The sequence below is a fragment of the Corvus kubaryi genome, unplaced genomic scaffold (assembly GCF_017639235.1).
Source record: "Corvus kubaryi isolate FWS band 111438036 unplaced genomic scaffold, C.kubaryi_AGA036_p1.0 74, whole genome shotgun sequence".
Taxonomy (NCBI): domain Eukaryota; kingdom Metazoa; phylum Chordata; class Aves; order Passeriformes; family Corvidae; genus Corvus; species Corvus kubaryi.
In genome coordinates, this window is record NW_024582061.1 from 15,323,177 (window position 1) to 15,345,014 (window position 21,838).

The window sequence follows — 21,838 nt, forward strand, 5'->3', positions numbered from 1 at the left end:
GGCCGACTACAGTGCCTCCATGTCCCCTCAGCCCAACAGTCCTCACCTGGCTTCAGGACATTTATGACGACTTCAGCCCTGACAGTCTTCCCTTCCCAAAGCTTCCTGCTCCTCCTAGACAGCATTTGCAAATACATCTTGTCCTTTCTCATCCCTGTGGCAGAGCAACCAAATGAAATGCAAGGACTGTGGAGACAAAATCGAATTTAGCAACAAAATAAACAGCATGGGGGCTCTCTACTGATTAGATTACGCCTCTTTATAATTTATGCATTAATTCCTCCCAAGGTCTGAAATGCCCTGTCTCAGAAGGCCTGTATCCCTGCACTGCAGAGATGCAGATGCCAGGAACATCACTTTGACTGAAACATCCAGCTTTCTACCAAGCAGATGAAGCTCTGAATAACCCCAGAAGAGCTCCTCTTCGTTATGCACCATTCTCCATCCTCCAGAGATACACAGCCCAGCACCATTCCTTCCCACACCCAATCTTTCCTCCCAAGCCCAATGGAGAACATGTCAGAGTGTGAAGCATCTGCCTGTAGTAGCATCTGCTCCTAGGACTGCTCTCAAATCAATTCAAGCATTAATAAAGAGTCATCAGCGACTGCAGCATATATATCCAGGAGCTGTTGTGTCCATACTCACAACTCCCTAGAACCATTTATTCCTGTCCTTTGCTACACAAGGAGCAGAGACTGTGAGCTCAGCACACTCAATAAGGAAGCCTAGAAGCCATGGCTAGATCAGTCTAATCAAAGCTGCATGTGCAAGAGCAAAAAAAAAAAGAAACCCTCAGAGCCAAGGAGCCATACCACTCTCAGGAGAAACTAGAAACATTAAGAAACAGGAGGCAGAGACAAAACATGCAAGAGAATGGCTGCTATGTCACCATACACAAATTGGCCTAATTATGTGTATAAATGCACCAATAGGCATGGATTTGCTGGCTGTATTCTTAACTTTAAATATTGATGCTTAGGAAGAGCTGAGATCAGGATATCTGCTGGTGGATTAGGCTACAGATTGCTCAGTCATTACCCACGGCTGGATCCCCTGCCTTGGATAGCCTTCCTCCAGAGAGCTCTGGAGCTCAGGCAGAGGATTTGCTGCGTAGGTAATGGGCAAGGAAGCTCTGCCTTACACCCGGAGAGTGCTGTCTGCCTGCCCTGGGTGGGGCAGAACCCTGGTGCTGATTGGTGCAGGAAAGGGCTGGTATCTCAACAGAACTGATAACACTGTTACCCATGGCTGGGTAAAAATGAGGGTGTGTCCAAAACAGGCAATAGCCAAGGGCAGAGAAACTGTGTGTTTGGGGGAAGCAGGTGACCACTGTGTGCCTGGGAGAATCTTCCCATGCCCTGACCCATCTCTCTCAGTTTTGCCCATCCCTGGATTCCTCCCGTCCCGTCCCGTCCCGTCCCGTCCCATCCCATCCCCATTCCACCTCCTCTGCCAGACAAGGCTAGAACAAATGGACTCAGAAGCAGCTTTTCATAGTTTTTGCTTGTTGATTTTTTTTTTTAGGTTTTTTTTGTTGTTGTTTTTTTTTTTAAATAAGAAATTTATTGCAAATATAGAAATTGATTTTCTCCATACAGGAATCTCCGAGTTGAGGAAAAACGATTTCGTGCCATTCAGTTTTAAAACAGGAAAAGAAGGAAAGAGAGAAAAAAAGAGAAAGAAAAGAACAAGAAAGAAATACAAATCTAAAAGAAGAAAAGAAAGGAAATTAAGAAAAAAGAAGAAAGTAAAGAACATAACTCCAACTTAAATTTGTCCATACACAACCGGGGGGGGTCACAGGGTTGTTACGGAAGGAGGAACACCAAAGAGGCCACAAGGAGCCAGTCCCAGCAGCTGCCTCCCAGGCCCTTCCTTACATTCAAGGGCTGACACCCCCTTCTCTGTGCCTGGCAGCTGCCCGCCCCTTCCCACCCCCTCACCCCAGACGCTGTGCTTGTGGATGGACCAGCCGTACCAGCCCTGGAGGGTCTGGCCTGACCCGGACAGACTCTTCCTCTTCCCCCCAGGGAAGGCGGAGAGCAGGCGGCAGGGACAGGCCACCCAAGAGCAAGGCCTCACAGTGTCGGTGGTAGTTATGGGGGAGGCAAAGGCCAAGCCGAACGCGCGAGGAAGGGGCATACAGAGGGGGACCGTAAGGGGGGGAAGAGGGAGTTTAACCCCGGGTGGGGCAGGGAGGAGAAGGAGTGGGAGAAGAGGGAGAAGGAGAAGCCAGGCAGAGGGATGCCCTCTCACCACTCAGGAACGGGGTGGGTTGGGGCAGCCCTGCAGAGAGCTGCCCTAGTAGGATGGCCAGGGAGAGGTACGGAGACACCTCTCCAGGGCGCGTGGGGGGACAGTCAAGGGGAGGCAGACCGAGAACGCCCCTCACAGTACAAGGCCAAAGCGGCTGAGGGACAGGGTTGGGAATGCGTGCGTGTGTAGGGGGACGCAACAGACGCTCCCCTCTGCCCCTTCTTCAGGGAAGGACCCAAAAAACACTTGCTCAGACAGGGTGGGTAGGACGTGGCTGAGGTGGGGCAGGCTCTGCCAGCCCTACAAGAAAGCCCCATAGCCTGGTGGGGGGTGGCACAAAGTGTTCGTCCCACACCAAGCCACCCTGAGGAGGCTCCCTCCTGCTCAGGTGGTGGGACAGCAGCAGGCTGGCTCCAGCAAGAGGACACGGCTCCATGAGGCTCTTCTTGACTGCAGCTTGTGAGGAAGGAGGTGGTGACGGTGGAAGGGATTTCTCCAGGCTCCTGGAGGCTGTGTGTCCTTCCTGACGCAGCTGAGCTTTCCAGTCAGCAACAAGCATGGCAAATGTGCTTTTGGTGCCCTGGGTCCAGCTCCTGGCCATACAGCAGCTACCCACCCTGCAGCACTGAGCTCTGCCCTACAGAGAGGGGTCACAGCTCATCATGAAGTCCGCCAAGATTTTTTTCTCCAGGCACTGCTGACTTACTCCCCACCTCCTCTCAGAGAGCCTTCACCCCTGCACTCAACCCTTTTCCTTGCTGTTCTCTTTGTCCCTTATCATCCCATTCTTTCCACTGTGGTCATCTCTTCTCCAGGTCTTTCCAGCCTGTCCCTTTCCTCCACCTTCTCCATCTCCCTCTACCTGTTACCTCCTTGCCTCCTTACCAAGGAGTGGTGACTCCTTGGTCCCACCATACCTTATTCACTCCTATTGTGTCTGCCCCTCCTCTCTCTGTCTCAGCTCCTTTTCCACCTTCCTCCTGCATCTTCCCCTCCTTCCTTCAAGCCTGCCAGGCAGAGCCTCCTCCAGCAAGGCAGGCTGATTAGCATTGCAAACACACAGAGGCCTCCTCAGCCCGACATAATTCTTCATTTGTCAGTCATGAATATTTCACACCTGCCTCAAGAGGGATTTATTCAGCATGGAAGAGTGGGGAGGGGAGAAGGGAACATGGTACCGCAGCATAAACTGGGGCAGCACCAGCACATACGGGAAAGAGCTCTGTCTCATGGGAACAGCATGCCTAGAGTCTCACCTTCAGTCTCCTGGGTGCAGGACCCCAGCCCAGGCTTCTCCCCAAGGCTCTCCCTGGGGCTAGAGGGCAGGTCTGTGCCCAGCCTCATCCTTCACCCTCCACAATTTCCAGTGAGGTGAACTAAACCCCTGTTTTCTCTGCCAATACTCACCAAGCCAGAAATAAAGTGTGAAAGGGTTTGGTCTTGCTTCGGCCCTAGAAGTCCACTTTGCCCTGGGAGAAGGCAGCATTGAGGGACTTGCCAAAGCCAAGCCAAAGAGGCCTTAGAAACTTCAGGCAGTCTCTCCACACTTTTTCCCAACAAAGAAGCTTTTGAGGTTTCATCATGTCCTGCCCTCTGCAGGGCCAGCCAGGGGAGAGAATGCATAGGACAGACCTAATCCAGAGGTCTATGCAATCAATGAGAGGAAGGTGGTGGGAGATCTTCTAAGTGATTGTAACAAGCTCCACATCAAGTTTTCACTGTATCAGAGGTTTCCCTTCAGCTAAAGCACTCCATGTTTCCTCAAGATCAACCTTGCTTTTTGAGGAACAGGAGCCAGGGCAAAGGGAGGGTAGTGAGCATTTCTCTTACAAGATCAATCTTGTCAGGCCTCACTCCTGTTCCTCAATAACTAGGAGAAATGGCGGCCGCTAGGAAGAGCAGGCCTTTGGTATATAACACATACCCCTTTACACACGTGACCATGAAAAGCAGCTGAGAGACCGCATTTGGAGTAAGGGCAAGGGGGACACTGGGAAGAAGAAGGAATGACATTTATGGGGTGATTGGTTTGGGTTCTCTTTGGGGTATGTTCCCTCTCAAACTGATAGGAGTCTCTCATAAAATCACATCAGGGATGAATGAAAGGAGCAGAGAAAACAGGGACAAGGACAGGAGAGACTTTGAGGGAGGAGGTTAAATTCCAACAAACTGGCACATACACAACAGGTGTTTGCTCAGAAAAATACAGTAAAATTGTCATGCAAATAGAACGTTAAATCTGCTTTCCTCCAACAGGGCTGGCATCACTTTGTGAGCCCTCTTCCTGAGGGAGGGAGCAGGACAAAGAAGAAGGGAGGAGGAAGGAAAGTGAGACACTTTGTTCCCCTTCCTTGCCCTCTTCCTCCCACAGAACAGTCCATCTTGTGCAAACTTCATCCAATGGTTTGGAGTGGGGGGCTACAGCTGGGAGAGAAATGGCTTTTCCCTCCTCTCCAGCCTTACCCTCACCACAGAAAAAAGAAGGGCCTGATGAGAGCTGTATCCCTGACCTTTCTTTTCTGCCTCTTTGAGGTGTTGAGGGGAGAAAGCAGAAACCTTTACAGGTTAATGCTCCTCCTTAAAGTATTGACTGAGCAGAACTGTTTACAAGACCATACAGCAGAGAAGCACAGGGGGGGAAGAGTTGCAGAGAGGAACAAGACTCCATCCCCCCTTGCCTGTCATCCCCTTTTTCCAGTTCAATTCTGTGCCCCAGCCATTAGTCTTTTCTGCTTGGATGGTTGCCATGCTGGAAGACCACTGAGCCTGCTCCATGTGGTACCTGGGGAGGTCTCTGTTGTGCCTAAGCATCTCTCACAGCATTTACCTGTCTTGGTTTGCCACATGGTCCCAACATGGAGGGACGCCTGCCAGCAGTGATGTGACTTCCCTTCGTATCTTCCCTTCATCCTCCTGCACACAGGTGCACACACATGTGTGCACACACCCCCCTTCCTCTGGGTGGGACGGGCTCTTACCATGTAGAGTCAGTCCCATGAACACCTCTGGACTCAAGGCAAGCAATGCTTTGACTGTGGGAAAGCAGGCTGACAGTGAAAAGTCTGAGGCAATGGGATCATGATTGTTACCATCAGCATCCCTACAAGGAAGAAACTCCACAGATCTTCATAGGTTTACACTCTGGGGATACCTGCTCTGGTTTTCATGCACCAGACTCTGCCTACTGCTCCCCCTCACTTACAGAAGGTGAAATTGTCACAGCAGTGCTACTACCTGGCAGATAACAGGCAAGTTCTCTGCATGCAGCATGTAAATGCCTCCCAGAGAAGCTCCTACACCCTCATCCTTCTCCCAGGACCCCCAAAAACACTGGGTCTTCTAAGGAGCACCTCAAAGAGGAAATAACTACTTAGGGAGAGCCAACACAACATAGGCCCTCACCCTCATCCTGGTAGAGGTGAACAACAGTCAAGTTTTGGGCAGATCGTGGAGAGAAGGCTCACTGTGCTGCATAAAGACATGTTCAGCAGGCAGCACTCCTGCCTGACAGAAAAACTTTGGGGGAGATGGTGCCAAGATTGTGCTTTGTTGGGCTGCTCAGAAATGGGGCTAGGTGAAGGGGGCAGTAGGCTCATTCCCAACTCTGTGACAGATCTTCTACCCAAGAGACAGAGGTTGAGACCTAGCAAGTGCAACTGGGATTTTGCCAAGACGTGAAAGGATCCCTAAGAAAAGTTTGTCACACCTGTGAGGAGGTGGAGGATTTAGGAGGTGATATGTTGCTCTGATTCTCATGAGGGCCTCTAAGTAGTCAAAGGAACCCTGCCATCCAGAGGCTGGTGTCCTCTTCTATCCCAGCGCACACAGCGCGGCTGCGCACACAAAGGGAGCTTCTTCCAGGCCATCCTTTTTGGGCTACTCCCAGGCCCCATTCTCACACCCCATTTGTTCCCCATGCTCCTGTCTTTGCCCTAGGCTGTCCCCTATCCATGCCAGAACGTCCACGGCCTATTCAAGAGAAAGACTCTTTGTGAGGCCAACCCAGTGAGATGAGCAACTGAAATCCTGTTCTTCACACACACCTGGAAGTGAGGAGGTTGGGTGATGCTCTTCTCATGGACACCCACCCCACAGCCCACGGTGAAGTCAGTTGGGAAGAGCTGCAGAAGCTTCATGGAGAACTTGTTCTGCTGAGGTCCTCTCCAGGTCCCTTCCTCATAGTAAGGAGGACATAAACAGAGAGTATTAAACTGACTACTCAAGGGCAGCCTGAGCATAGGCGTGTGTGGAGGGGAGGACCTCTGACCTGTAACATGGAGAGATGGGAACCCTATACACCTCTGAAAGACCAGACCTTCCTGTCTTTTCCTCCACCACTCCTTGACAACCTGGCTTGCCATGACAAAGAGAACATTCACAACCCATTTCTCCCCACCAACTGGCAGAAAACTGGCTCTGAGAAGGTCTGGAGAATGCCTATCACTCCAGAATTGCTGGTGTTCATCAGCAGCAACATGGCAGGAGAAGGGAAGGAGGAAGAGCAGCAAGGGCACAGAGCCTGTTATATGGCAGGTCCTACCCGCCTTGGTCCTTCACATCTCCTCTCCTTCCTCTGAGGAGGATGGAGGTTCGTGAAGTATCTAGACAGAAAGTTCAAGCCCAGGGACCCTTAACAGAGAGGGATAGGGAAGGGCAAAGGAAAATAACTTCTTCCAGCAATTCCACCTGTCTTGGAAGGGGACGGGAGAGAGAGAAAAGCCTCCACTGCTAAAGAAAATGAGGGAAAACGTTAGTGATGGAAGATTTGGCATAGCAGGTATACAAGGTGGACAAGGAAGCTTTCTAAACCAAAGTCCTTCCCTCTCACCCAAAAGAAAAATCAGCCTTCAACAGGAACAGAAAGATGAATAGTTCACAGCTGAGTTTCATGCCCAGTGAGTGTCCATCCCTGCCCTTCTCCTGCCACCCACTCCCAGGCCATTCCCACCCACCCACACTCCAACGTTGTTACCACAGTGTCAGAGCAGGACACTCCTACCAGCCATCTGCGGGCAGAACAATGGTCCCCGTAACACAGTAGAGACAATTCGGCATGTGTGTGTGTGTGTGTGTGTCAGTGTGTGTGTCTGTGTGTGTAAGAGTTGTTGTAAACTTTAAGAAAAGGTTTTGTCAGTTTTGTATTTCTCAGGAGTATTTTGTTGTTGGTTTATTTTTCACAGTCAAGTGGCTTTTTTTTTCTGGTTGTTGGAGGGGGGTCTTGGTTTGTATTGTTTCCTTGTGAGGAAGAGTCACAGCTTCTGCTGAGCAGAGACTCCTTTCCAGTAATCCAGGATGTCATGCAGATCCTCGTCCTTGGCAAATTGAACTTTCTTCCGCAGGGCATGCCCAGCTGCCATGTAAACCTCCTCCCTGTGATGCTTCTTGTAAGGCCGGAATCGCTCCCAGATCTTGTGGGTGCTCTCTGAGGAGTACTCAGGGCTGGAGGAGTAGCCCGAGAAGTAGTGTCTGGGGGAGAGCTGGGAGTACGTGGAGTCTCGCTTGGACCGGGACAGTGGCTTGAGGAATGACACCCGCTGGCTCAAGGTGTCAGCACTTTCCTCATAGTAGAGGGCCGGGAAGGAGTGACGGTGCTCACTGCAATGGTAAGAAGGCTTGACCTCCAAGTGATGGATGGCACTTGGAGACACCAAGGGAAGACGATCCAAAGGGCTGTTAAGTGGGCTGCCCTTCTCAATGTATTTGGAGTCAGACTTGCTGAGTGGTGGGTGGTCAGGCACATCCAAGCTGAAGACCTTGGCGCTCTTGATGGAGCCACTAGAGGAGACACTGCAGGTCTTTCTGGCCACAGCAGCATCAGCACTGAGCTGGCGCTGCAAAGGGTGGTGGGAGCTTTCCTTGTAGGGTGGGGAAAGAAAGCTGGGCCGCTCTAGCCCACTCGAGGACCCGGCTGGGATGGACTGGCACTCAAAGGCCATATCTGAGTCAACACCAGTCCCACCACCCAGGAAGGATGCTGTGTCCAGCTTGAGGGCATCAATACAGTTGTTGATGATCTGGTTGACCTTGTCTACCTCCTTGGCTATAGTAGAAATCTCAGCAGCTGAGCCTTGCCCATTGTCAAGCTCCCTCAGGTCCTCATCCCGCTGGGTTCTCTCCAGCCCATCCCCACCACCAGTCCGCACTTCAATGTAGTTACCTTTAGTGGTGACTTTAGGAGTCTCCATCCCAGCTTCCATTGACTTTGATGGGGGCAACTTCTCCCCAATCATGGAAGGGATGGAGGACATCCGTGAGACAGGAATGACAGGTGGCTCACCCAGCTTCTGGGAAGGATGGACTATGGTACTGGTATCAATATCTGATCCATAACGCATTTCCAGAATGGTCTTTTTGACATTGAGCGATTTCTGTTTCTCCTCCTGCATCCTCCGCTTCCGCAGGCAGTAGTAGACCACCCCTAGGACAATGACCATCCCAAAGAGGCAACCCAGGGTGGTCATAATATAGTGTGTAGTGGTGGAAGTACTGGAAATAGGGTCCTCCCTGCCTTTGCTCCGAGTTGCAAAGGTCAGGCAAGTATGGTTGTAACGCCTGTTGTTGCGGATAGAGGCCACACAGAATGTATAATCAGTGTGGGCCTTCAGCTTGTTGACAGTGACATATTCCTTCTTGCTCTTCAGTGTTGCTATGTCAGAAACGTAGCTGTTGTTGTATTGGACCAGCACATACATCTTACTGTAGGGCATGGGGATGGTGACCATCAGGATGGCTGAAGTGATGGTGACATCATGTAGCTTGATGCTGGGACTGAAGGAGGAGTCAGTGGTGGAAGAGGCTGGAGGCTTGACAGAGAGGAAATCCCCAGGGCTGATGGCTGAGCCCTCATCCAGGTCTCGCTGGGAGTCAGGGGTGTAAGGAGTTGGGTTGACCCTGGAAAGGGAGGGGATGGTGCCCCCTCTGCACATGGACTGGAAGATGGTGATGGCATTGCGGTTGTGGTGAGGCCGAGGCACCAGAAGCGGATACCCAGCAAACTCCCGTGGAGTCTCACACTGGAGGCGGTCATAGTTCTTGGTGACGTTGTTGAAGAGAGCCAGCCAGTTAAGAAAGCTGTAGAGGCTACAGTCACAGTTGAAGGGGTTGCCAGCCAGCTCACACACCATCAGGTTGCTCAGGCTGGTGAAAGTGTTGCCCTCCAGACGGCTGAGGCGGTTGGATGACAGGTCAATGCTAATCAAGCTGGGGCACTCGGAGAAGGCAGTAGGGGTGACCAGCTCAATTAGGTTATGCTGCACAAAGAGGAACTGGAGACGGGCCATGCCCCGCAACATGCCCTCTGTCAGGTTGGTGAGTTTGTTGTAGCCCAGCTGTAAGACCTGGAGGTTTGACTGACCCATGAAAGCCCCATCCTCAATGTAGGAGATCTCATTCTTGGTCAGGTTCAAATCAGTCAGGTTGCCGAAGCGGTTGAGGGAGGAGTACAGCACCACTTTGAGCTTATTCTCATTCAAACGCAAGTCGTGCACCGTGCTGTTGATATGCTGGGGGATGGTCTCATACGGGGGCTGGTTCTGGCTGCAGATGGCCAGCCACACATACCCTTTGTCCCCCTCAATCAGCCAGCAGTCACCTCGCACGGTGCCAGGGGAAAACAAGCAGAGCAGGGCAGCTGCCCACAACCCCAGGCACAGCATGGTCTGCAGTGGTGCCCTCATCAGGACGGGGGAAAAAAAATCCTCAGCAAAAACCAATGCCAAATCTCAGGACAACAGCAAAAAGAAACTAGGGGGCAGGAACTGGGGTTTAGCAATGGAAAGGAATGAGCACCCCAGTCCTACTGGGTGTCATCACCATTGTTTCTTCTTGCCCTCTGGGTCAAACCAGGAGCATGGAGGAAGGGGAACACATGCAATCTTCTCGCGGAACACCCAAGAGCTATGACCACGGATGTTTGGTCTGGAAGAGAACTACCTTGTGCTTCTTTTCTAAACAAAAATTCAGGTTGAGGATTATGAATCTTCTTTGATGCTCATGAGCGACTCACACACTTTTTCCACTTTTGTCCCCCCCGGGGACCCCCCACCCACACCAAACCCACCCCAAAACAAACCCAAGTCCTCCCCCCTGTAGTGTTCCCCCAACCCTCCACAATGTGATTTGGAAGAACAAGGCAGGGCTGCCTCCTGCGTCGCTCACGCTCCCTTGGTTTCTACTCCTTCTCTTCCTTCTTTCCTGGGTTCCCTCTGAGAAGCTTCAGAGCTTTGGATCAAACATGTCGAAAACAAAAATACAGAGAGGGAAAGAGCAAGTGTGCACGAGAGAGATCCATCTGTCACTGGAATCTGGAAAAGAAAACACAGGAGACAAGAAGAGGCATCATTTGGAAGGGTCTTGGAGATAAGAGTATAGACAGCAATGTTTCATGAGAAGAGGGAGATGGGGAAGAGACACATTAAGGGGGGGTGCAAGCAAGAGAGGTGTGGTACTGCCTGCCGTGCTGATAAGCCTTTGAGGAGGGAACCCTCACGATGTATAATGTCATATCAGGGATATGCAGAAGGGTATCCAGGCTCCCTAAGTAGTGTGATCACAGCCAGGGACCTGGGGGAAGGCAGTGGTGTGGGAGTAGAAGGGGAAGGGAAAGGAGAGTGGGAAACATAAAGCTGTTATTGCGGGGGCTCAAAACCCCTAGTGTAAACAAAGGCAAGCCCCAAGCACAGCCAAAGCCATGAATTTTCAGCTGCCTGAAAATGATGTATACAGTATGCATGAAGCTGGAAAAATGCAGACAAGCTTCTCCCCCCTACCACCCCAAAAAAAAGCCAAACATTTTTTTTTCCCCTTTCCTTCCTTCCTTGATGCAAGAGGAATAAATAATTCAAGCCACGTGTAACCACTTCTGCTCTAAAAATTGTTCCTGACTCTTGGTGCATGGACAAGGCTGTTGAGGTGAACCAGTCTGGCTTGAGCCCAGTGGGGGGGTGGGGAGCAGGCACTGTGTCAAATACCAGCCTCCAGTCTCTCACCCAATAACGCCAGCACTCCTGATCTGAAGCACATCACCCATCTACCCCCCACCAAAGAGAGCTGCACAGTTTCCACCTCGTACTCCACGACCTCTCCTTGGGGACTATGAACACTGCCCCTTTGTAAGAAAACACACCTTGCAGGCAAAGTGACATTTGCTTGTTAAACCACAACAAATGTAGTTCTGGGCTCTGGATGAGCTCCTGGTTCTGACTGCAGAGCGCAGCCTGGAGCACCTTTCTCTCCAGCTACAGCTTCAACCCTTCTCCCACTGTGCTGAGACAGGAGCCTGGCAGGGGTGTCCTCAGGCAGCGCAGAGGAAATCATTCCATACAGCAGATAAAACATGTGGGCACTGTGCTACCTCTTTTTTTTTTTTTTTAATTTTGAGGAAAAAGAAACACTAAAAAAAAAAAGGATTCTTGGTTAATGAAAAATAAAGATCCCCTCTTGCCCCTTTTATTTTGGGGGGAGACTGCTCACTAAAGAAATCGCTGAAGCTTTTGCTGCAAAAGCTGAACCAATTTCTAGCACAGAGACACAAAGGGCAGAAACAAAATGAAGGAAGATAAATGAAGGAGGAGTGAACCCTTGAGGAACAAGGCTTACGTCTGTGGAGAAATCTGAGCTGATTTGGGTCTGTGGAATTACCAGGCCAGCTGGATTAAGGGATCAGAGATAGTGTCACAGAGAAACACTTAAATATTCAATAATCCAAAAAGTAAAGCCAAGATGGATAAGGGAAGGGGGAAAAGAGCTAGACCAATGGAAAAGAGAGAGAGAAGGCCTCCATTCCCCACAGCTCATCATCTGAGGCCACCAAACTCATGTCACTTACGGTTGTCATATGATGGCCTTCAGCTGCTGCCTCAGCTTTGCCTCAGCCAGCAATAAAACAGAAGGCAGAGGTTTTTGAGGTCTGTTGCTTTGTTTCTCAGCCTTGTAATCCAATGAGAAATAATTTCCTGACACTGTTCCCCAGATGCATCAGATAGGAGGCACATCTGGCTCTCCGCAGGTTGGGACACACAGGCCTCTGATACTCCTCAGTGCCAGTTCCCTGCCTTGTTCCACCATTTCCAGAGGTGACTCTGTGCAGAGACACAGCCATTTCCCCACGCCATCTCTGTCCCTTTACCTTCCTCTCTAATGCTTCTTCACTTAGCTTGATTTCTTTCACTGAACAAAGGAATGGCAGATACTATCATGCTTTTTGCACATTGGTGCCCAAAGTATGTCCACCCCAGGCAGAGGCCAGGGGGAGCCCCACAGCAAGCAGTGGAAAGTTTTAGGGATTAGAGATTTTGGCCAGCATCCTTCTCTGAGCATTATGTTCTGATCTGCCTGTCTCACCTCACCAAATACTCTGCACAATACCCAACTCCATATAGGAACATCCCAGCCCCCTTGCTTTGACCTCTTCTGGTAGGGCAGGCTGCTCCTAAAGGTGTGCTGAAGTCACCATTGCCTGCTGTAGCTTGTCCATGGTGCACAGAGAGACTCTGAGGCTAGGACCATGTTCCTCTGCAGCAGCCCCAGCAATCACTGAGAGCCACCCCATCCCACTCAAGAAGCTGCACTCAGGCAGGACAGAGAGGGTTTGGAAGGGCAGATGTTCTAGTGGGCTGGAAAGGAAAGAGGTGGGTGGGTTAGGGGTAGATGGAAATGAAGGTGCTGTTTATCGTCACTATTTGTCAAAACCAAGATGACCATGCAGAAATTCCTGCTCCCTGACATTGGTCCCCTTAGGTCCCCAAGGTAAATATGTATGAGAAATACACAGACCTTGACATTCTTCCCCCAATGGTTCCTCTCTCCCCACTATCATGCTGGTTTTAAGGGTCCTGAGTCCAGTCCAATTGGTGGCCTACTCCACCCCTGCCTGTGGCCCAGCACCCCATTTCAGCTCAGCCAAATGCCATCAGTCCCTGCTGCAGCAATGCTGCAGGAATGCTGGTCTCCAGCTCTACCACAGCCATGCCCTGTCCTTCAGGGAAGAGCTGCTCCCTGACCCTGGCAATTCAAAGGGAGGCCAGGAATGAGGGGCAGCACCATGCCCTCCTTTAACTGTCCACAGCCAAAAGAGCATAAATCACACAGCACTGGAGTCCAATAGCACAAGGAAGCTACACTCTGTCCTTTTTGCTGGCCTGAAAGGTGCTGACAATGGAGTTGGCTGTTTCCCTCTCTTGCTTCTCAGGCAACAGAGCAAGAAGGCACAGGGATGGAGTGTGGGCAGGGAAAGCAAGAATAAGCAAGTCCAGCACAGCAGAGAGCCAAGGAAGGGGGATGCAAGAGTTGTGGAGAGCTTATGGGCAAGAGGAAAAGTTAGGACACGGGACGTGTTTTACAGGGAAGGTACAAGGTAACCACCTCCTTGTGCTGGGCTTACCCAGCTGTAGGGTTCCAACACTCTTCAGTGTCACCCAAGATTTACAACAAGCCCTTGGCTTCTGGCCATCCTCATGTACGTGTGAACATCAAGGAACAGTAGTGACATTGCACCCGTGAAAGGCTGTGCTCTCCCTGGCTGGCACAAAGAGCCTATCAGCTCCCAGTGATTTCCCTCTTCTTTATTCTCTATTAATGGATGCCTCAATGTTGTTGACATTTATTTGCACCACTTTGTCTGGAGAAGAGCAGAAGGCCACAGGGATGGTTCCATTGTTCAGAGGAAAGAAAAGAGAAGGGAAGGTGAAACAGAGGGCGGAGAGTCCCACATTGAGTCAGGAGGAAGGTGTCGATGGCCACAGACACACCTTTGACTTGGAGCTCAAGGTAGCACAGGGGATGACACAGGACTGAGGTCACTAGTGAGATGGCAGCATAAAATACAGCCAGAGAAAGTATGGACAGGCAGGATAGGAGGCACAGAGGTAAACTGGGGCCTGAGGGAGTGGAAGGACCAAAACTGAGGGAGAATACAAAGCAACCAGAAAAGCCACATACAGCAGCAATTTGGGCCTAAAATTCTGACCTTGTCGACCTTGTCCTCCTGGGGCCCCATGCACTGGAAAAGCCAGCACTTAATTCTGCCATTGCTTAAACGGTGCTAAGAGCCTCCCATTAGAAATGCATGCATTAAAAACCTGCCAAACACTCTTGACTCCTCTGGGGACACCCCGAAATCAGGCCAAAGCTCCTGCTGCTTTCTTAAGCTTCGTGCTGCAGCTGAGCATCATCCCTCCTCCCAGCTCAGTGTGGTGCCTGCTCCTGGCAGGCCTCAGGGCACAAACATCATCTCCAAGGGACTCTTCTTGGCTTTAAGGTCCTTCCAGGATTTCTCTAACTACTTTCTGAAAGAGGAGCCTTTCCCAGGGGTGCTTGGCACTAGGAATTGGTGCCTTACTTGAAGGGACTCTCCATAGTTGCTGGGTAGTTTCAGTAATTCACAGTGTTCTGAGCATCACTGCAGCCACCTCAAATCACCACCCAGAGATTGTCCTTGCTTTTTCACCTGGCTATAGTGGAAGCACAGTGCCATGAGAGAAGCTTGCAGCACAGCTGAGGCACTTACATGACAGCAGTCCCTTCCCTCTCAGCCCTGCTTCCATGGAATTATTGCAGGACTTACCTTCAAGTCATGCAGCAAAGAACATGTGACTGTGCCCAGAGGTGCTCCAGAAGCTCTGAGAAGTCTGGGACCAAGACAAGAGGGATCAGGAAGCCTGATGACCTGTGGTTTTTTGGCATGGAAGACATTTGTGAGTGCGTGAGAGAGAGAGAAAGAGAGAGAATGCCTTCTACTGCAGATTCTCTGATATTCACCAAGGGTTGAGCTCACACAACACTCCTTCCTTTAATGGGTCTCAGTGAAGGTTTCCTTTTCAGGTTCTCTCTTCTCTAATTTATCCCCTATTTTCATGGAAGATGTAAGATCTCAACATCTCTCTGTTCCACCCCAATATTACATTTGCTTGAAATCAGCCCTGTAGCTTCAAAAATCCAGAGGTCAAAGGAGCTGTACAGCCACACTAGAAAGTCATGCAACAAAAGGTGTTCCCATGTCACTAACCAGACAAAGCCTTCATCCCCTACAGGAGTTGAACTGATTTCAACAAGTCCTGCTGAAGGGTGTCCACTCAACCTTAGAGGCTCTGTGAATTTGGCAGAGTGCTGCTGCAAGAGAAATCTCATGCTTCAGCTCTATACAAATTTACAGTGCCTGTGGGTAGAAAAATCATTCCTCTGAAAGCTGGGCTGACCCTGTCATAAGTGGGGAGGAAGATTGCAGCTCCCCAACTCCAGCTGTCCCTGACATGGGGAAGCCCAAATCACTAGGATCCCAGCAGGACACTGCAGTGAGGAAGCCCATAGAAACAAACAAGATCCCAGCTGCTTCTCACAGGACACCACTGCAAGGATACTCACAAAGCTCAAATTCCAGCCAGCAAGGATGGGACCCTGCAGAGAGGAAGGGAAAAGGGCTGAAATACAGGCTGTAGTACTGCCCCAAGGACATGCTGCTCTGCGGTCTTGCCCTTTGGCCAGTACGGGGCACAAGAGGGAAGAATTCAGAAGGAAAAATTCAGAAGGAAGAATGCACACACCCAGGCTCAAGCAAACACACTGCCATTGACTCCAAACCTTTGCTGGGACAAACAGCTTAAAGACTAACCATGAAAAAAACCCAACACGTTGCTGTATATAAAACCCCTGCTCTCCCATCGTGCCTCCCCAACAGCGATTAGATGCCTAATTTGTTAGGCAGCAAGAGAGAGAGAATGGGAAGGCTCAAGGGAGAAAAATGAAGCAGCTCAGAAGCATGAAAGAGAGAGCTTTAGAAGCATGAATCTTATTTTAGAGGGATAAATACTGGCAGAAAGGTCTTTCATACATCTGTGGTTCCCTGGCAGGCCAGAAAGCCACTTTTGTTTTCCAAAGTGAAATGGCTACCTTTTATATTAATATGATTATTGAAGATTAAGGCAGATTCGCATTAAGCCAGCTCCACCCAGACAGCCTTCAGCAGCAATCCACAGAAGCGTGTATATGGGGGTAGGCTTTGGAAACAGCCTTCTCCAGGTAGAAGAGCATGTCAAGAGATTAGAGGTGCCACAAAAAATATTATCAGCAATACGGCCACCTACAGTACTCTCCCTCCAGAGCAGGGAAGTGGGACTGGGAAACATATTCCCCTTGTCATCCCATGAGCCCAGACATGAGGCAGCAGAGAAGCTCAGAAATAATTCCTGCTGGCATGGGGAGGGAGCATGGCTCTGTGTGACTCTGTAGGGACCTGCCACAGGCGGTGTGACAGCAAGCCCGGCTGTGCCCGGTGCACTGGTATGGGTGTGAGTCACTGTAGAGAAAGAGGTGGCACTGTCGGCTCCAGGAGTGCGAGGTGGAGGGGCTGTGTGTGCGGAGGAGTCGCTGTAGGTGATGAGGTGGATGTGTGGGCTGGGGGTGGATGTGGTTTAGTCACTCCGTGAAGCAGAGAAGGAGTGCTGGCTCCTGGGGAGGGAGGAATTGCCATGGAGAACCAGGCAAAGTGCTGTTAGTGAGTGTTTGTGTGTGTGCATGTGTGTTTGCACGAAGCAAGCACCGCGGAGAAAGGGGTGGGAGTGTTTGGCTGTGTGAGAGGCGCTGCAGGGGACGGGGTGGGAGTGCAGGCTGCACGTGGGCGTGCAGGGATCAAGGGAGACAACCAGTGTGTGTTTGGGAGAAGGTCTGTAGGGAAAGGGGTGGGAACGCTCCTCCTGTGCGTGTCCCCTGATGTGAATCACGGTAGGGAGCAGGGTGTGAGGGCGGGCTCTGTGCATGTGCTCGTGCACGTGGGAAGGAGCTGCACCAGGGGACAAGGAATGGTCTCTGCTGTCTGGGAGCTATTGAGGGGTAAAGGGACAGGAACGGCAGCTCTGCGGGAGCGTGTGTGTGAGCTGCTGCAGGTAACAGGCCAGGAGTGGGGGCTCTGGGAGCATGGAGGGAGCAGGGTGGGAGCACTGGTGCTGTTGTGTGCTCCCATGCAGCATGTCCGGCATGAGGCCAGGAGAGATCCTTGGGCTGTATGTGATATCATTGTGGTGCCTCTGCTGTCCTGTGCTGGCCTTGCTGTCCTATTTCCTTCAACAAGTCCTGGCTTTCACCAGTCTGACTGTGAATAGCAGGATCACAAGCTGTTTGAGAGATGCTCTCACTCAAACCAAGCACACTTCCAGTATTTCTGGATGTTAAATACATCCCCAGCAACCCAACAGTGCCAGTTCAGAGTGCCCCCAAACATGCTACCCTGCAGATAGGGCAGGAAAAGGGCATGGTCCTTGAATTACAGCATGCTACTGTCGCTTACGGGGAGGAACTCAGAGCCTAAGGAATCACACGTCCTGGAGTAGCAGTCACTTCCTGAGGTGCACTGGCAGCCATTTGCCCTGTGTAGGACACCTCCAGGCCTGCAAACTCCTGCAGGGCACAGGCACTGGCATTCCAGCACCCTTCAACGTTCTCTCGCCTTCCAGCCAACCTTGCCCTGGGCGGCCGCCTGAGAGAGGTTCCCTCACTGGCAGTGCGACCCTTAGCCCCTCAAAGCTCTTCCTCTGGTCAATACATGCCTGGATTCAGCAAGGGGGGTAGCCCCAGACTGGACAGGGCATTATGTTTCCAGGTGGATGCTTCCACCTTCCTTCCATCCTCCACCCGCAGGCAATGGCACAGCTCAGCCCCGCTGGGGAGGGACCCTCCTCCCGGCCGGCTCGCCCACCTATATTTCAAGCTAGCATCTGACATGCATTTTGACACAACCGTGCCTCCCCTCTCTTTTCCCCACTACCTTGCCTTGTTTAGAGCCTGTTTTTTTCTTCCATTGCCAAAACACAATGACTGTTATAATTAACAGATTATCTCAGTGCGACAGCTGCAGTCCTTTGAAAATTAGGTTGAATAACAGGATCCTGCTGTATGGTAATTTCTTTTCATCTCTCAAATATTTTCTCTCTCTCACTCTCGTTTCTACCTTATTTCTATTTTTCTTTCTTTCTTTTCTCTCTCCTCCCTCCTACATTCCACCAGCTCCCTGACTGCATGAGCAGTATCTTTGGGATGAGACAGGCTGAAGGGCTCTCTCTGCGTTCATCAGCTGTTTTCATCCCCCTTCTTTTACTACCACATCTCACAGAGAAGCAGTGCTTGCAGGTAGGTTCATAAACATGTCAGAAAAATACGTGCCCACCAGAGGCAACGGTCAGGGCCCCTCTCTGAAGCCCCACTGGTTCAGAAAAGCAGCCCAGGGAATTTCATGGGGAGGGGAGAAACTGGGATGCACTAGTCCGAACCACTGCATGCAACTTTCCCACAGGGAGCTGAGTGCAACGGTGCAGCTGAGTGGTTTGCACTGAGCTAGGGTGCAGCTGAGTGGTTTGCACTGAGCTAGCCGGGGTGTGCTACCCACCCACTACCCGTCCGCCTTCTTGCTGACTCAGTACCTGCCCCTGACTCACCACTTGCTCACTGAATGGGGACTGGCAGTACTTACACGGCATCCTTCCCTCTTGCTCAGGCAATAGCTCTGCCACTTACCACCCCCTTTCCCATTATCCACCTACATCTGTCTCTCTACCGACTCAATCAAGCCAAGACAGCCAGAAAAGCAGCTTGCTGGGAATTCAGGGTTTCAAAACCAAAATAAGAACTGCTCTCAGCTGGACCCAAATTAGAGGCTCTGGAAATCTCCTCCTCCAGGACTAGAGATCCCCTGGCCCTAGCTGTAAATGGGACTGATCCATTCACAGAAGTGGCTGGACCCCTTGGTCTCTGCTTGGGCAGAAGTGCTAGCACACAGTGTTTCAGGCTGTGAGGATGACCAGCCAGACGTGTGGGATGGGTCTGTTGGAATGGTGTCCTGGATTTGGCAACTGAAAGGTTTCAAGTTCATTATGTTCTGGACTCAAGAAGTCTGCAACTTTGTTGTTGACTGCACCAGGAGCATTAGTTAATTATTCTCAATGCCCGGCTTGAACTCATGCAAAGTGCCCTGGTCCTGCACTGCTTATTTCAGCCACGTCTGTAATCTATACAATCTCATTTGTTACACTTAAACACTGCTTTTTGCTTTTGAAAAATAGGGAGGGATTCCTCCATATGATGTGTCCATCACAGCCTAACACACCTCTGCAGAAGCCAGTTCCAGCTGGGTCCTGGGCCTCTTCCTGCCTCCTCAGTACAGCCATTTCCTCTCCTCCCATGGAGTTCCACCTCATTTATTTCCTTAATCCCAACTCGGTAGAACAGAAACTCTTTGTCACCATTATTCTGCCAAAAGCCAAGTAGTTTTATAACAAACACTCATCCGTTCCATTGTATTTCAGCAGTCTCCAGTAGTGCTTCTCCTCGTTGTCCATGATCTCTCTCTTTTCATCCTTTGCCATCCTCAGCCCCCCATTTTCTCTCTGCTTTCACTGCAGGCCCTGTGATAGCTCATGGCACTTACAGCACATCTCCTCATTCATTCACTGTCACTTACCCAAATGTTACCTTCATTTATTAATTCTTTTTTCTAGTAGCATCCCTCCTCTGATGCTTTGTGCAGTCCTACTTACGTATCCAATAATAGTATTTTCCCAATGAGTGAGTCATATACCCCTTTGCTGACATTTAGAATTCTCCTTGTTCTTTGAAACACGTTTATTCATTCCCCATCTCTACAATTATATATGTCTACTCATGGCGTTGCATTTCCTACAGCAGCTGTGCAGTGAACAGATGATCTGTGCAAATAACCCAGCAAAATAATTTTTCCTCCTGGTACCTTGACATCCTTCTTTTTAATTATGTAGGCCAAAGCTAATTCAAGCTATGATGCAATCAAAAATAGGGGACAGCTCAATTTAAGAAACACTCTACCCTTTCTTTTTTTCTTGCTCAGTCCCGTTTTCCATCTTTTTTCCCCACCTATTCTCTGCTCTGCCTCTTCCGATGCTGCCAGTAGCAGAGTACGTGGAGGCTGCAATTGTTATTGGGCCTCTGATTTTGTAGGTGCTGAAGATATTTTCAGTGAGAAACAGACTTTGCTTCAGACTGTTTCTGGGCTGAAAGGACCAAAATAAGGGAGCGTTACTCAGCTAATAGGGGCACGTAAATGTCTTACCCACTAACCCAGGTAATATATGCCTCATGGCCAGGGAATGATGCTATATCTAAATATAAAATCTCTAAATGTCTCTCCAGGTAGCCCTAGAAAGCCATTAATCTGGCAGTCCCTCCTACTTCCTCATCGTGGCCCTATTCCTTCCCCCAACAGTTCTTTGCTTCTGTTCGAGTCCTTAGTCACCCTTGCATATTCCATGTTTTATTTATTCCTTTCTACTCCCCTTAATCTGCATAGGCCAAACCCTAAGCTCCGGAGTCACCCTGACTCATTTCCTACCCAGGAAAAGCAACGATTTATATCAGTGGGAAAGCCTGTGATGTCAATCTGGACAGAGACTGATTCTGCACGGGGACTCCCGCATGATTATTTCTTGTTCTCACTCATTCAGGTCTCCATTTAGCAACACACTTAAGCATGCACCCAACTGTAAACCCATGCAAGTCCCATTCAGCTTCTCAATTGCTTTCTTCTGCAACATCTGTGTTGATGGTTCCCACATCTTCCAAACACAACAGATTCTCCCTCCGTGCTTCCTCTTCCTAACCTCTCTGTTACCCACTCACCAACATCCTTCCTCTTGCTTTGAGAAATTCAGTTTTTTCCCTTTTTTTTCCCTTTGCTTGTTTGGATTTTCTTATTTTCACTGCTGCCCGGGGACTCCAGCTTGTAATTTCACCTCCCTGTTCCTGAGATTGCTATGTTGAATAAAACACTGACTTCCCCCTCTTCTCTCCAGCATTCTGAAATACCGAATTGGGCCACTGAGGAGAAAAGCTATTGGCCAGGACTGCTGTCTCTGATACTGAAACAGAGCTGGCAGTAATATTTACAGGCGACTTTGAAAGCTCCAAGGATGGCTTGTGGCCAAAAATGATGATATCCACCCCCTCTTTTTTTTTAATGATGTCTTCCTATGACTCAGTCTGGTCCATAAGTCAAAATACGTTTTTTTTTTTTACCCATCCTCCCTTTAAGCAATGAGAACAAGAGCCTAAGAACAGAACGCTGTAGCATCACGGACAGGACAAGCTACGTCACGAGTAATGCAGCTTGGGGTGTCCTTGGTGGCTTTAAAAGAAGCAGAACAAAAGGCATATGTCCTCTTTCCGGAGAAATGAGTTTTGGCAGAGCTAAACTGGCAATTGCCTGAGTTTTCTAAACTTAGTTTTATCTGTAAGCAAAGCAAGAAACACGCGGGAAGCAGAGACACGGTGACCTCAGGGGCTCGTGACTCCCTCGGCTCAGCAAGGAGCTGCCGCGCCCTTTATTACCCACCATGGTGCGGAGGCAGAGCCTCGAATAAAGGGGACGGTGTCGGGGGAGCTGTGACAGCTGTTTCAAAGTGGGGCTGGGGCGTCCCAGCGCAGCCTGCCCGCCCACTCGTACCTCTGCCTCCAGCCACGCAGCCACAAACAGCCATTCAAGCGCTTGATAAACGAGCAGTTCAGCCCCAGACCACTCAATTTGCTCCTTGCCTTCTTTGTCTGCCAGTGGCAGGGGAAAAAAAAA

The 21,838-nt window shown here is 50.3% G+C and overlaps 1 protein-coding gene and 1 long non-coding RNA gene across 2 annotated transcripts in view; both read right to left on the minus strand.

The window, feature by feature from the left end:
• Nucleotides 1–1,491: 1,491 nt before the first annotated feature.
• On the minus strand, nucleotides 1,492–10,282 carry ELFN2 (extracellular leucine rich repeat and fibronectin type III domain containing 2). The gene has a single exon (XM_042050953.1). It carries the CDS (start codon nucleotides 9,933–9,935, stop codon nucleotides 7,509–7,511), a length of 2,427 nt encoding a protein of 808 aa, XP_041906887.1. The 5' UTR covers nucleotides 9,936–10,282; the 3' UTR covers nucleotides 1,492–7,508.
• A 151-nt stretch (nucleotides 10,283–10,433) lies between these two features.
• Nucleotides 10,434–21,838, minus strand: part of LOC121675566 — a 49,325-nt gene continuing 37,920 nt past the window's right edge. Inside the window, exon 3 of the long non-coding RNA XR_006020117.1 lies at nucleotides 10,434–10,562. This is a non-coding gene — a long non-coding RNA (uncharacterized LOC121675566). The remainder of the gene's footprint in view (nucleotides 10,563–21,838) is intronic.

Excerpts from the sequence above, each read along its gene's own strand:
- ELFN2 (XM_042050953.1), bottom strand. The coding sequence starts at position 9,935 with ATGAGGGCACCACTGCAGACCATGCTGTGCCTGGGGTTGTGGGCAGCT.